At 52.6% G+C, this 14,129-nt stretch overlaps 4 protein-coding genes across 4 annotated transcripts; 1 reads left to right on the top strand and 3 right to left on the bottom strand.

Moving 5' to 3' along the window:
• Positions 1 to 217: 217 nt before the first annotated feature.
• Positions 218 to 931, top strand: CTHT_0000330 (uncharacterized protein; the record flags this gene model as incomplete). Its single annotated transcript, XM_006690525.1, has 3 exons — positions 218 to 436; positions 513 to 695; positions 887 to 931. The coding sequence occupies 3 exons, from the start codon at positions 218 to 220 to the stop codon at positions 929 to 931; spliced, it is 447 nt and encodes a 148-aa protein (XP_006690588.1).
• A 976-nt stretch (positions 932 to 1,907) lies between these two features.
• Positions 1,908 to 4,260, bottom strand: CTHT_0000320 (uncharacterized protein; the record flags this gene model as incomplete). The annotated part of the gene is made up of 2 exons (XM_006690524.1): positions 1,908 to 3,785; positions 3,862 to 4,260. 2 exons carry the CDS (start codon positions 4,258 to 4,260, stop codon positions 1,908 to 1,910), a joined length of 2,277 nt encoding a protein of 758 aa, XP_006690587.1.
• A 1,447-nt stretch (positions 4,261 to 5,707) lies between these two features.
• CTHT_0000310 (uncharacterized protein) lies at positions 5,708 to 6,695 on the bottom strand (the record flags this gene model as incomplete). The annotated part of the gene is made up of 4 exons (XM_006690523.1): positions 5,708 to 5,893; positions 5,951 to 6,396; positions 6,535 to 6,612; positions 6,683 to 6,695. 4 exons carry the CDS (start codon positions 6,693 to 6,695, stop codon positions 5,708 to 5,710), a joined length of 723 nt encoding a protein of 240 aa, XP_006690586.1.
• Positions 6,696 to 8,436: 1,741 nt separating this feature from the next.
• Positions 8,437 to 12,241, bottom strand: CTHT_0000300 (uncharacterized protein; the record flags this gene model as incomplete). The annotated part of the gene is made up of 2 exons (XM_006690522.1): positions 8,437 to 9,596; positions 9,649 to 12,241. 2 exons carry the CDS (start codon positions 12,239 to 12,241, stop codon positions 8,437 to 8,439), a joined length of 3,753 nt encoding a protein of 1,250 aa, XP_006690585.1.
• Positions 12,242 to 14,129: the final 1,888 nt, after the last annotated feature.

Here is a 14,129-nt window from a genome sequence, read left to right as displayed (position 1 = left end):
ATGGACCTGGCGACAACATAAGGCTCTTGGCTAGGGAGTTAAACACCACCGGTGTGCCAGTTCTTGACACAAAGCCTGCATGGTGATTGACATCTCGTATTCTGCTGTATTCATTTATAGTCAAGCTTGTTCTCAACAAGACTCTGGATATAAGACGTTCCAACATACCTGGGCCCAAACTCGCGCCTCAACCACAGATACAAACCGTAAAGCCAAAATGAAGTTATCAACTGTTTACACACTCTCTGCTATCTTCCTGGGTGTGATGGGAATGCCACGAGGTAGTCCCCATCATTTTGAGAACCATAATCTGGCCAGCTCTCGGCGCTCAGCCGGGCCTGTTGCCTGGTACGATAACATTCGCAATGTTACGTGCAGCGGGGATAAGGGCTCTGGGAAGATTTTGTGTGTGAAAGGCGTTGAGGACTTTCTGCTGGTAAGTGTTGATCCCACAGGCCGACAGCACGGCTGTCTTCTATTTTCTCAAAACTAAAAGTTGACACTTTCCCCAGAACGCCCAACTTGAAGTGGAAGGCGACTCCGTCAGTGAGAGCGATAGTGAAGACTCTAGCGAAGAGGAAGAAGATGGCAACAACGAAGAGTCTGAGGACAGTGACAGTGACTCCGAAGAAGAAGAAGACGAAGAAGAAGAAAGAAAGAAGAAGAGGAGGAGGAGGAGGAGGAGGTTGTCACTTGTAAGACAGATGGCCACCTTGGATATGGCCCGACAAGGGCATGCTTCTTGCATTGTTATCAGAAGGGGTTCTGTCAGGCTCTCTGTGCAAAGGATGAAGCCTGTTCTTGTGGGTGCAAGGCACCAGAAGGGGATAACTGTGACGCGAAACTGGAGTGTGAACTTAACTGAAGGCTAATACTGACTTGTCAGAGAAACTTTACCTGTCGTACCATTGAGTCGGGCCCTATAAAGTGACGGGAGACTGGTTTTTCTCATTTCGAAAGATACCCGTAACTTCGGCGTTACTAGAGTTCTTATTACCTGAACAATCTATTGCCTAAATATTGAGCATATCATTCCGCAGGAGCTAATGTGGGTGCTGAGCAAACCGTGGGACTATGTTTTGTGATACGGTCGAGGACGTCAATACGGTCCGGAACGACACGCATAAAAATTCAGGCACCTAGATAGATACAAGTACTACCTGCATTCAATTGATGCCTATACGTCTACTGTGAGTCTCATGACTGGAAGCAAATCTGTTTAATACCGACTGGTAACTACCGTACTTTGAGACGGCTTACGGCTCGTATAACGCCGAAGTAACCGAAGATAGTAATAAAGGCATCTTTTCTCTAATATGCTTTGTGATGAGGATATCCAGAATCAATCGATATAACTAAGTAGGCAGCCAAGACACTAGTAACTTGGATTATTTGTAAGTCAATGCGTTGCGGTAAATTCGAAATACTTACCCGACGAACTCGGATTGCCGAAGGTCAGGTGGGTGGGGGGTCAGCACGGTATGAGAGCCAGGTGTAATGTTTTTTTTTTTCTCAAACTGCAGCGACCACCTAGGCAAAAGGCTAGACTATTACAGTGCCCGTCGATGTAGCGCTGTTGGATGCAAGATGCTGCCAGGTACCCGTTTCGGGGTGGATGACTTGAGATTCTTCCCATCAATTGTGTTAACTTTCTGATAGTTAATGAAGGTGGGCTCGAGAGTGCCAGCACAATAGACGTCGCAGAAATAGTCAGGTAGACAATAATACTGTCAAAACATCCTAGGAAAATTATCTCCTTGGTATCGACGATGTATTTGCGCGAGGTACGCTTTAACCACTGAGCATCCTCGTACCATAATTGGAAGCGAATTCTGACCTTCATCTCACGTTTCAATTCCAAAATGGTCGTGCCAGCAGTATCACGTCTCTAACAACCAGACAAAACCTCACCCCCAATGTACTAAAACTTGCTTCTTCTTCTTTTTGCCTTTCCCTTCAGCTGCATGTTCGCCTTCCACCTGGCCAGGTTGGTCCTGCTGAGACGACGACCCAGTTTCCTGGCCGCCATTTGTACCGCCCCATGTAAACCCTGTATCCCTCGAAACACCCCAGTCCCTCCTAACTGCTCCTCTGCCATAACCAAACGCTGTTGTCTGCACCTTTGGCGCAGCTGGCAGCGCCGGAAAGGCCTCGCTAGATGAGAGCGGTGGGGCAGATTTCTTGGCCGCGTTCGCGGCTGTCTTCGACGCTGTCGTCGTTGTGATCGTCGGGGTACTGCCCGAGGCAGCAGCACCCCAGCTTGAAGGCTGTTTTTGCTTGGACTGAGCGGATGATGAAACACTCGGCAGAGCGGGAAACGCATCGGGGGAATCAACTAGTGGCGCACGTGATGACGAGGCTGTAGCGGCCCAACTGGACGCGGCAGCCCCGGTGCCGGGCCTAGCTGCTGTTCCCTTGAGGGTGCTACTCTTTAGCTTCAGCACACGTGCTGAGCGACCCAGATCGGCAGCAATAGCAGCCGCGCTGTCGGCAGCACTCAATGGAGCAGCAGCAGCCGCTGCCCAGTTGCCAGCACCAGAACCTCCAGACCCAGCCCGCATACCACCCAAGCCAGGCAACGACGGGTAATCCTCATTAATTGCGCGCCAGTCATTCCACGCCCTGTTCAGCGCATCACCCTTTCGTTTGTCCTCAAACAGATCGGCAACTTCCCTAACAAGTGTGCCGAGCGCGGGGGACGCGGTTTCGGAAAAGAGAGCAAAGAAGGCATCGAGAAGTTGCTGGGCCGTCATAGACCCGCGATTATAGGACGAGATGTGCTGGCGGAAGGTAGCAATCTTGGAGGAATCGTTGCCAAGCAGATTGGACGCTCGCTCGATAACGGCGCTGTGACGCGTGAGGGTTGCACGCTGTTCGGGGGTAAGGGAGGAGAGGTCAGAGATGGTAAGGGATTCCATGGAGTCGAGGATGGACCGATTGCGGGCCTCCTGGTGTTGCTGCTGGAGACCTTGAAGCGGTCTGGAAGGGGCAAGCTCGGTCGCAGTCGGCTGGGCCGAGTGAAGAGACTCTGGAGCTGGCTCAGGTTCTCTCCTACGCGTGGTGCGGCTGGCCGCACTCCGTTCTTGCTCGTAACGTTGACGTAGTGTGAAGTTCGACAAATCTACGATCCGAGCTTCCCTCCCCCTTGAAGACTCGCCATGCTCACTCAGTTTGTGCGCCTGGAGATCCATCTGGGTCTCAAACACTACGAACTTTTTCTCGAGGCATTCCTGATATGGGCATAAGTAGTGCTCCTTGCTAAAGTGCTCCTCCAGCCGGTCGTAGTCGGGGAAGTAGTGAGGCTGGCGTGAGTCGCGGCGATCACACAGGAAACACCGCTCGTGCTTATCGCGGCAGTGCTCCCAGAGCTTATCAATATCGTAATAACGAACACCGCAAAACTCGCAGAGAGGATGCCCTCGAAAACCGGTTTGGTCGGCAGCGCCCGGGCGACGGTCAGAGTACCGCATATGGGCCTTCAGCTCATCACTAGTGAACAGTTCATGCTCATGCGTAAAGACCTTCTTATGTCGGATACAAATGTCACACATCTTCTTGCGATGAACACTCTGTACGTGGCGGTGCAAATCGGGCCAGCCCAGGCCAGCGAAGTCGCAGCTGGGGTCTGGGCAGTTGTAGCGTAACAGCAGCACGGTGTCGCCGACAATGTCCTCGCCGACGTATTTGATACCAATGTTCTGGTCAGTGCTCGTAATCTCGGAGTCGGCATACTGGTCGAACCGTTTGGTGATGTCGTCGGTGAAGATGACGAAGGGAGAAGAGGTCTGTTACTCAGTCAGCGCGCACTGCACCAAATTCAGATCCCACCACGGGATGCCGTTTCAGTCAGGAGATACCAACCCGGCAGTGAGGGCAGTCCTTGTTCTTGTAGAGGGCGCGCAAGCGTAGGGCGCAGATGTGGCATGTGATGTGGTTACAAGGGGGTATGGAATAGTGGCTGATTGGGTTGGTGCAGATGAAGCAGACCTCGCCATCGCCACCGCCGGCAGCCTCGTCAGTAGCAGGCTTAGCCTTAAAACTTTGCGCGGGCTTTGCGTTATTTGTCTGCTCTGGAGGGGCTGTTTGTTGTCCTCTTCCACGCCCTCTGCGACCGCTGTCTCCGCGACCGCGGCCCCGTCCTCCTCCTCCACCTCCTCCTCTACCTCCTCTCCCCCTTGATCTGCCGTCGCTACGGGGTCCTGAAGATGATTGATTTCTATCCTCGCTGTCGGTTGGCGGGGGCGCGTCTGTGGAAGCCATGGTCTTGAGTTTGTCTGAGTTGTCGAGGGGTTATGAAGGTTGAGGATCGAGATTGCGGTGAAAGCGGAGAAAGCCGAGCAATTGGCGATTCGCAAACCGTTGAAAGCAATTCAAAACTCTGTCAATTAATCAAGTCTTTTTGTGTCACTATGGGCTGTGTGATATTTGTTTCGTATTGGTGAGAAAGATGTCGGGCAGGTGTTGGGTGCTGATGAAATATTTCAGGGTTCTGCTCGAGCTTGATGTTGGAGTTTCTAAGGTGGGGTTGCTGCTGAGAGCTCCGGACACTTTTGACTCCAGCTGCCAGCTGCCAAGACTGGCAGGTCTGCGTGCAGTTCGCGTGATGATTGGCTAACCCGTAGCAGCATGGGGCCACGGTCACAACCAGTGCACGCCGCATGTGTCATTTCCGATGATGTCGTGCGCCTTATTCAGGGGTGCCAATGGAGAGAAAATTAAAGAATGCTCTGCAGCCAGATAAGATAGATGGCTTTGATCCTTGGCAGCAGCACAGACATAGGTACCCTCATATGTTTCGATTGACGGGTGAGAAATATGCAATAACTCAGCCTATTAGGCGGACACCAAGAGGCTGGGTCAATGGTAAGGTTACGAGCTAGATGGAAAGTGAGAGTTTTCAGAGTTATGCTGAGTACTGAGCATTCACAATGATCCTATCATAGCCCCTTTACGATAACGTACCCGTTTGCTCATCGCTTGCTATCGCTTCGTCCTAACTACATGATACCATCCCATTCAGACCCCATTTCGTACATCCATCTTGATCCAAAGACTAAACAGTAAATTGTACGAATGAACATAGAGGATGAAAAAAAAAGACAAGAAAACTCGCTGTAAACAGACATCCATCTGAATGTTCAATGGTGTACCGGTTGTCGTGGCTATTCTGAAAGCCTGGGGCCAGAATCCATAGCGTCGAGAAACCGCCGTCCGCGTAAAGGCATAAAACGGAATACATGCAATGCAGAGGCAGCTCGTGACATAGCAAGCACAACCAAAAATACTGACAAACTGTTCAGGCGCGGAGAGAGGTGTCCAGAAAGTGAGAACTGATTGTCACAAAGAACGAAACGAACAGCAACGACGAAAACGCACGAAGACGGACTTGGAATAAAACATCATTCGCTCGAAAGAGATGATCGGCTCAGTGAGTAATATTGGACTCGAGGTAACCAGAGACGCCTGCCATATCAGCCGACCGACCAGCCAAAATGATATAGAAAAAAAAAAACGAAAAAAGGGAAACAGAGAAAGGGGCAGCTCAATCCCCAGTATGATCAAGCAATTCCTGACCCAAAGTCAAGTATAAGAGTGCCCCAGACGCCTTCACGCCCACTACCGAGTTAGTCGTGTCACACAAAAAGATATCCTTTGTTCCCGCCAATGTTGATCCGTCAATGCAAGTGAATGCTTCTTCCTCCTTTTTTTACTCATCGATCGGGTACAGTTGGTTCCCCAACAGCTTGTTCATGGAGAACATGTTAATCTTCTCCTGCTTGAAGATAGCCTGGAGTTTGGAATCGCAGATGATCTGACGCTTGTCGTTGGGATCCTGAAGGTCCTTTTCCTTGATGTAGTCCCAAAGCTTCTTGACCACCTGAGGGCGAGAGAGCTGATCAAACTGTTAGCACAAAAAGTAACTTCGATTTCTCACCTGACAAATGCTTACCTGGGTCTCGCCAGTAAGCTCCTGCAAAGGATAGCTCAGGTTAAACGGCTTCTGGAAGCCGCCACCAGCCTTCCGCTTGGGCTTCTCGCCATCGTCGCCGGAACCAGCCTCACTATCGTCCTCATCCCGTACGCGCTTGGCACTCTTCTTTGCCTTGCCCTTCTTGCCCTTATCAGCGGCCTTGCTATTGGCAGCCTTGCCCTTAGCCTTATTAGCACCACGGGTGACGCGCTGGCGCGCCAGGCTGTTCTCCTGTGCCTGCAGCTCTGCGGCAAGGCGGGCGTCGGCGTCCTCAATGGACGAAGTTTCACGCTTCCGCTTCTTGGCGGTCGGCTCGCCGTCACCGTTCGCCGAAGCTGACTCGGGCGAGCCTGCGCCGTTGGCCTCCTCCGGCGTCGGCTGCTGTTGGACACCCGAGATGGCGTCAAAGCGGGCCTCGATCAGCTCTTTAATGGCATTCTTCAAGGTCGATTAGCACATGGGATGGAATGGTATTTCGGGGGGATGAAGATGCAGTCAGCATGCCTTCTGATCGCTCAAATCCTTGCCAATGGCCTCCTCCAAGCCCTGGCGGATCTTCTTACGCGTAACAGTCTCCAGGTCGGCCTTGTGAATGAGATCATCGATGATGCGCGTGTAGCGTTCCCGCTCGTCTTCGGTTACTGCGGCACGCCCCGACAATCAGCACATCAGATCAAACTAACAACCTTGGATGATTTCTAAACAACTTACGTTGAGTCGACATGTTGCCGAGACGGCAAGTCGCATCAATTGGTGACAGAAAACGTGTGGTCGTTTGCTGTGGCCGCGCGAAGCTCGATGCTTAGCGACCGACTACAGGCGGACAGAAAACGCGGGAAAAAAAAACAAAAAATAATAAGGTCTGAAGGCGAACGGCTTGTCTCTGGCACCGAGGGGCGATGAAGCAAGAAACGAAACGCGTGTCCAGTGAAGTGTTGCGCGCGGAAACCGCGGGGTATGGGGTGAAGTGAGGTTGGTGGTTGGGGGGAATGCAGATGGTAAGATCAGGCGTCACGTCACGGTGCAGACGTGGGCTCGGAAGGGCCTGCGCTGGCGTTGCGCCTTGCAGTGCTGCTTCCAGCGAGGTTTGCAGTGCTTGCAGCGCCTGGAGCCCCGTTGGTGTACTGCCCCAAGCAAACGGAGGAAAAATGATGGTGACCGCACGGATCGTGGGAACTAAGTGGGAAAAATTCAAAAAGTTGGCAAAATAAACGCAAGCGATCGAGATGGCTCCGACGGCGTTGGGTCTGCCAGTGCCGTACGATTTTTTTATGTTGGCAGTACTGCGGGCTGGTGCAGTTGTTCTGGTCGCTTGGTCGCTCGGGTTGCTATTGAGGCGGCGCTCAAGACGCGCGTGGCTGGTGGGGAGGTCGAGCCGCGGCCTTCACCGTTGCACGTGACTTTGTACTTGATAGGTACTACTAACGATTGTTACTCTGATATCTGAACAATTGCAGAAGAGTAACAATTTATACCACTTGAACAAATATTCGTAGACAATACAAAGCCTCCGGTGACACAATATCTAAAAATCATGACCATGAAAGCTCAAGTGCTGAGTCATCGATAATATCGACGCTCCTTCAGGTAGGCACTTTCGGAAACTAGGGATGTCCGCAGCTCTAAGGGGACACTTCTCGGCTCACCATGCAAGCGAAGGCCCTGTAAGCCATTGATGCAACCCTTCCTATGTGTTCTCTTATGATAACCTCGAGTGATCAGACTCTAAACATGAGTTTGTTTAATTTGTTGAATTAGATGCTCGGCTTTGAGCCTACTTTGTGTTATGCCTCAACTCCCTGATTGGTTGATCTAACGCCAAGCATCGACACCTTTGACCATTGAAGGGCCCTCGGCTGGCTCGTCCCGAACCGGCCCTTCCTCCCGCATGACTTGCGGAATCTGGGCCAAGATTTGGAGTTGATGCCAACTCAGCTGTAATCAGTTATTCCCCATCGTGGTTTCTACATATGGACTTCCTCCCTAGGTTTTCATTATTACCTCTTCTAGTCCGTCTTGGCCAGCATCACGCGCCTAACATTTACTCAGAGTTATGCTCTTTCAAACTCCTGGACCTAACGGCTTGGGTGATCCAACCCATTGTAACAGTCTGCGTCCATATCCAAACATGTCCTGAATCGACACAGCTAGAAAGCAATAATAGGCGTCGTTAACGAGGGCAAGTCATTTCAGGGGAAGGTGGATTGCCAGAGCGATGTGTCTATTGCGGCTGCTTTAATTTGAACGGTTGAAGAGAGAACATATGATGATCATGAAAGCAAAAGAGCCTGAAAGATCAGCAAGGTAAGAACAAGACTCAGAATCCGAGAGTAGGCACCAGATGGAAAAGTCGCAGATTGAAAACTTGAAAACTGGATGTAGCATTGCGAAGAGCGACCAAGCGGACCCCAAACGAGGCTAAGCAGCAAAATAACAATCTCCCATTCAACTACCTGAAAACCACTCTAAATCGGAGGAGCAGGCTGATAGTAATCCCTGAACCGATCTGTGTCATCCCAATGCAGGTCGTACACCACATTCCAGCACACAATGAGCAAGTTTGGAAACCGGGTTGCCCAGAAACGAAGATACCCGTCTGGCAACCTCCCAACCATCTTCTTGAGAGAGTCAGACATATCTTCATAATGGTTTCGCTTATTCCTCAATGCCCGAAGCAAGTCAAGAAGCCTAGACCCAGTGTATTTGCGCTGCTTGCCGAGAGACTCGACAAACTCACGGGGCAGGTGCTTCAGGAAGTCTCCGCGAACGACGTCGGGCGCATGACTCTCCAACTCTTGAAGAGCTGGCGACGGCGGATCGCGAGGTTCTTTCTCAAAGTGATCCGACACATCACACAAAAAGGAGAGACGCTTCTTGTATGTCCAGAAGAAGGGATGAGCCATGACATCGCGAGCGGTAGGGCGCAGCTTAGGGTTGGCGTTGAGCATGCTGCTGATAAGGTCGCGAGCCTCGTACGCGAAATCACCGAGAGCGTCGAGCGCAGACAGGTTGTAGTTGCCCTTGCGGATGTTGACCTCACGCATGAACCGGTCGCCACAGTCGAAGGGATGATTGCCGCGGGTAAGGACATAAAAGTATACCAAGCCCAGCGAAAAGATGTCGATGGCACGAGTTACGCGGCGATGGTGAGAAATCACTGGGTTTTCAGGATGTCCGGACCCTGAAGCGCTGTGTAGACTGGAGCCGGGATCAGTAAGCGCCAGGGCACTGGATCCGGGGACGTCATCATCGATGAGCAGCTCTGGCGCTCGCCACCCACTGGTACCTGCAGCATGAGCGGTAGTGGCACCGAATGATGACTGGCCACCTTCCAGCTTCTTACAGAGACCGAAATCCGATACGAGAATGCGCGGCTTGCCATCTTTGCCCATATTGACCAGAATGTTCTGAGGCTTCAGATCACGATGAACAATGCGCAGGCTGTGCAGATGGGCAAGACCATTGGCAATCTGCCACAGAACACCAGGCATATCACGCTCACCAGCCTGGGCTAATTCTCGGTAGCAGTGTGGGCGCTGGACAATGTCGGCGAGAGATGCTTCGCAGAGCTCAAGGGCTATGTAAAGGAAGTCGGCGCGCTCTTGCTGGGCGTAGTAGCGGATAACTGTGGTCGTCAGCAAATTGTTGAATTACAACAGGAAGCAAACAGTGCTTACCATTCGGGTGGTCATCGCTCTCGCGCAACAGTCTTGTCTCCTGACTAGCAATTTCATTGAATTGTACCAGCATACGCTTGACGGCAACGTCACGGCCGTCCCACTTGCCGGCAAAGACAATGGTACCGTTGCTGCCAGTACCAAGAGGTTCGGCTTCGTTGACCTCCAGGAGACCCATCTTGAGGATGTGGCCCGACACTTCGTCGCCTGCCCCGGCAGTGATGATATCTGGTTCAAGCTTCGGCTCGCGAACCAGCGATTTGGCTTTGTTGACAACTTCTTCAACTGCCTGCTGGGTAGGGTCGGCCTGGGCAGCGTCATTGTTGGCTGCATTCTTCTTGGGTCCCTTGCGGTGTTTGACACCAGCTCGCCGACCCCTATGAGCCTTCTTCTTCTTAACAGGTTCTGCAGACGCTGCACCATCAGCCCCCTCGGCGGCTGGTTGAGCTGATTCAGTCGAAGGACTTGTGCGGGACACTGCAGAATCGGGAGTACCTGAATCCTGGCTTGGGGGTTGGGCAGTCTTCTCTGGCTCCTGAGGTAGTTCGATGGTAGTTGGTTGAGTAGCCGCTGGGGCTGAAGCAAAAGGCGACTCAGCCTTGGTTTCGCCAGCCTCAGGGACAATGGCAATCTCCTGTTGAGAAGAGGCTTGAGCAGCGTCCGAATGGGCAGACTGAGGTTGTACGAGTGCTGGCTCAGAGACAGTAGGGGTAACCTGGATCTTCGACACCAGAGCACTAACTCTCTTATCCCATTGCTGATGCTTCCAGGAGAGAATACGGTCCTTGTAAACAAGCCAAAGACTAACAAAGAAGAGAACAATGGCGGCTGGATTGCTAATCAGGTCGATGACCTTGATCGCGGCAATTTCGGGGATCCTCTTAGCAGTTTCAAAGATCCTGCTTGGCTCTGGCTGCGGCGGCGGAAGCAAAGGTGGAAGCTCTGGTTCGAGGGGGAGCTTGGGTTCAACGGCAACGGGCTTATCAGTCTCCCGGGGTGCGTCCAACAGCAAGCGTTGGGACTCGGGACGCTCAACCGTGCCAATTGCGCTGGGTAAATTGTGCGTCCCGACAAGGACGCTAGACTTTTGCTGGTCGCTCAGGAGATCCCATGCGCCTTTAATCTTCCACCAGTCAAGCCGGTGAATCGCAGCAGCGGGAGCAGACATGATCAGCGGGTATCGAAGGGCTGACAGAGCGTACCATCCTCCTTGCTCAGTCTGGTTGATAAACACCTTTTCGCTGCGGAGACGAAGGTTTTCCTCGTCGGTGACTGGCAGCGGTGGCTGGGGAAGAACAATCAGCTCCGGATTACCGCCCGGAGGATCGCCGATGCGTCGTAGCACGTCGAAGACACGGGCGACAGGAGACGAAAGAGTCTTCGTGAAGAGAGGGCGCTCCTCGCTGAAGCGCCCATAATCAAAACCGTATACCTTGCCGTCGTGCTGACCGGTGATATAGCGGCTATCTTTAGAGATGATATTCTGTTGCAGAAGATCGTTATCCTGTGTGTTAGGACCCCACTCGGAGTACTTGAGAGACGCGATCGGGCTGCCATCAGCCCGATGGATGATGACACTGTACTCAGTGCGCCCGAGGGTGATGGTAGGATCATCGCTGCACTCTTCCTCGCGGTCGGCGAGGGCATTAGGCTTGAAGCAGCTCTCAGACTCAACTTTGTTGACATAGCTTCCAGTAGAGCCGAACTCTTTGATCACTGTGCCGGTAAGAGCATTCAAGGTAATCATGGTGGTTCGTTTGTCCCCTGTATACACGACGCCATTTATCTTGTCGTCATACGGAGACAACTCTTCGACTACCTTTTTCATGGTCCAGGCCATTTTAGCCAGGCCGGCGCCGTTCTCATGCGGGCGCCATAAGTACAATTCGCCGTCTCTCGTAGGCTCAACGACCCAGATATAGTGATCAATAGGGTCGAAGTCCTCGTCGAGGACAGAGCGGTTGGTTCTGAAATGTCTGGTCTCGACCAGAGGCTGGTCGGCCTTAAAGTGCCAGCGCTCCTGACCGGTCTTGCGGTCACTGGCAATGAGGTCTCCGTCGACGGTCGCCAGAAGAACAAAGTCTTCCACTTCCCAGTCCTCCAGGCTCCGCGCAAGATGCTGCGAGAGGCCAGCCCCTCCAGGAACGGAAGAGCCTCGGTAATGAGATGGAGGTGGTGCTCGAACGGACAAGTCCGGAGCCAAAGCGTGGGCGCGCACATCGTCAGGAATGTTGTAGGTGGAGCGAGAAGCTAGAGCCCGCAGATGGCTGCGGGCGATCTCGTCGTCAACGTATCCCGACACTGACGTCCTGCGGGCATGAACAGCCGCAGTGCCATCAGCGGTCACAGTGGTGGCGGCGAGGTTGGGGGCCGCATGCTGGTCGTCCTCGGGGGGAGACGGGGAGCGCACATGGTATGCGGCGGGGGTGCCGGGATCTCGAAGCGGGGAGGGCGGCCGGCCGGCTGGCGGGTGCTGCTGCTGAGCATCGGCGAGGGGCAGCCATGGGAGGAGAATCAAAGCGAGCGCCAGCAAATATTTGTTACGCTGGCGCGGACGCGGGGGAGCGACATGGCCGGGAGGCCGTCGCAGCATCTTGCGGACGACAACGCGGGAACCGGGGGAGCTGGGTTAGGAGCGGGCATCAAGAGCAGGGTTGTCGGAGCTGGCCGCGGAGCAGGCGGCAGCGGGTGGATATTTTTGTTTAGGGTGCGAGCGAGGGTCAGCAAAGGAGAGAACGCGAGCAGCTCAACCTGGACCCCAGCGTCGAGACGGGAAGTTGATCGAATACGCTGAAAACACACGAAAAGGAACGAGAGCCAGGCCCCGGGAGCGATGCTGGGGATGCGTTGCACGATGGCTCGGGCGCGATGATGGCAGTGGTTCGAGGGTGGAAGAGGCCATGTGGAAGAAAGCGAAGGAAAAGTGGGAGCTGGGCCCTGGGAGAGGATAAGAACGGAAGCAGTTGGGTGGCCGAAGGCTGACACGACAGGGTTGCCCATTCCTGCGCCAAGCAATTCTTGGCGCAACAGCTCTGGTTTGCCTGAGCCTTCCAGGGTCTGGCTTGGCTAGGCCACGGGAACGAAGTGGGTCACTCTTGTTAAGCGAGAAACCCCGCTTAGTTATCCAGACACGAAAAACTCAGTTCATCCGATGGCGACCCTCGAGCTTTGACGCCGGTCAACCTGTATAAATAGGGAATCAAAGGCAATCCTGAGTTACTTCTCAATGCGAAGTACGAGAAGATCAGCGTATCACAGAGCGGGATGCACACCGCATCGGACAGACAGCTCAATCCCCTCAGGTCTCACACTAGCAATTACTCGGCAACTCTGCCGGGTGTGCCTAGCGCGGTGGCGCGACCAGTGAGCTGATTGGACGGGCCTCAGCCCTGAGACATGGAATTGCTCCCAGATGCGCCGAAATCAAGCCAAAAATCAGCGTAATCCACTCAAAATCCCACCTTTTGGACGCATGTTGACACGAATCGACTATCTGCACATGCGTTGAGTTATCTTTGCTGTGTCCTCGTATGGTCCGCTGTTTCGAATTTCTCCACATGATGCAGAGCAACCATCCACCTGGCTTGCAATAGGGAACCACCAGGTCAAAAGCTTTGTCAAGCCGGAATGTCCTTTGTCTCTCGGCTGTACCACCTGATGCTGTCTCGAAGTTCTCAGACCGGCTCGCTGAGACGGGATAGGTACATAGGTACACCATCATGTGCACCTCAAGCTAAACCTCTACGCTTTGCCAGAGCAAGCACTCTCCCCCACACTAGATGTCACCAATTACCAGTTCGCCTTGCTGAAATGTCTGCCGCCCATATCACCCACATCAGAAATACGTACAATAATAACGGAGATGCTACCACTGAGGTTAGGTGGATTAACAGCACAAGTATGATCATAAGCTTTTCACTCAACGTACATTTATTGTAGATTCTGAGCACCTAATCTGTCATGTAGATTCTTCTATGTCCTGTCCCCCGTACGCCTTGCTTAGAACCTTTTTTTCTGTAATACAAGTCTTTGAACGCATAGATTGCCTCTCGAAACAGCATAGTTAAGAACAGAATCAAGAGGAAAGCGAGAGAAAGCCCCGCGGAAAAGAGAACAAATATTGCAAACTCATTTGACACCTTCGCAAAACTTCTCCAAGTCTGAAGGTTTGAATTATCCATTGCCTCCAGTGCGGCTAAGGAGACTTGCATAGCGCTCAGCAGGACGGAAAGGATCGCAAAGAGAGCGGCAAGAGGTCCAAGAAAGCGAGAAAAGTACGCTCCGTATTGTCCTTGGCTTTTGTGGTATGTAAAGCGAAAAAGAAAGATTTTGACCCAAAAGTTAAGCCGCGAGAGACGCAGTTCTCCATAGTTGTATCGTAAAGATACCATGGAATCATCAATACATTCCACAGACCTAAGAAGTTTGGCAAGCTCAACGTATTTGACATTTTTTGGTAGCAAACGGTGCTCTTCGCGCAT

This window comes from Thermochaetoides thermophila (assembly GCF_000221225.1).
Source record: "Thermochaetoides thermophila DSM 1495 unplaced genomic scaffold scf7180000011801, whole genome shotgun sequence".
Taxonomy (NCBI): domain Eukaryota; kingdom Fungi; phylum Ascomycota; class Sordariomycetes; order Sordariales; family Chaetomiaceae; genus Thermochaetoides; species Thermochaetoides thermophila.
This window is presented reverse-complemented; position numbering and strand designations above follow the sequence as displayed.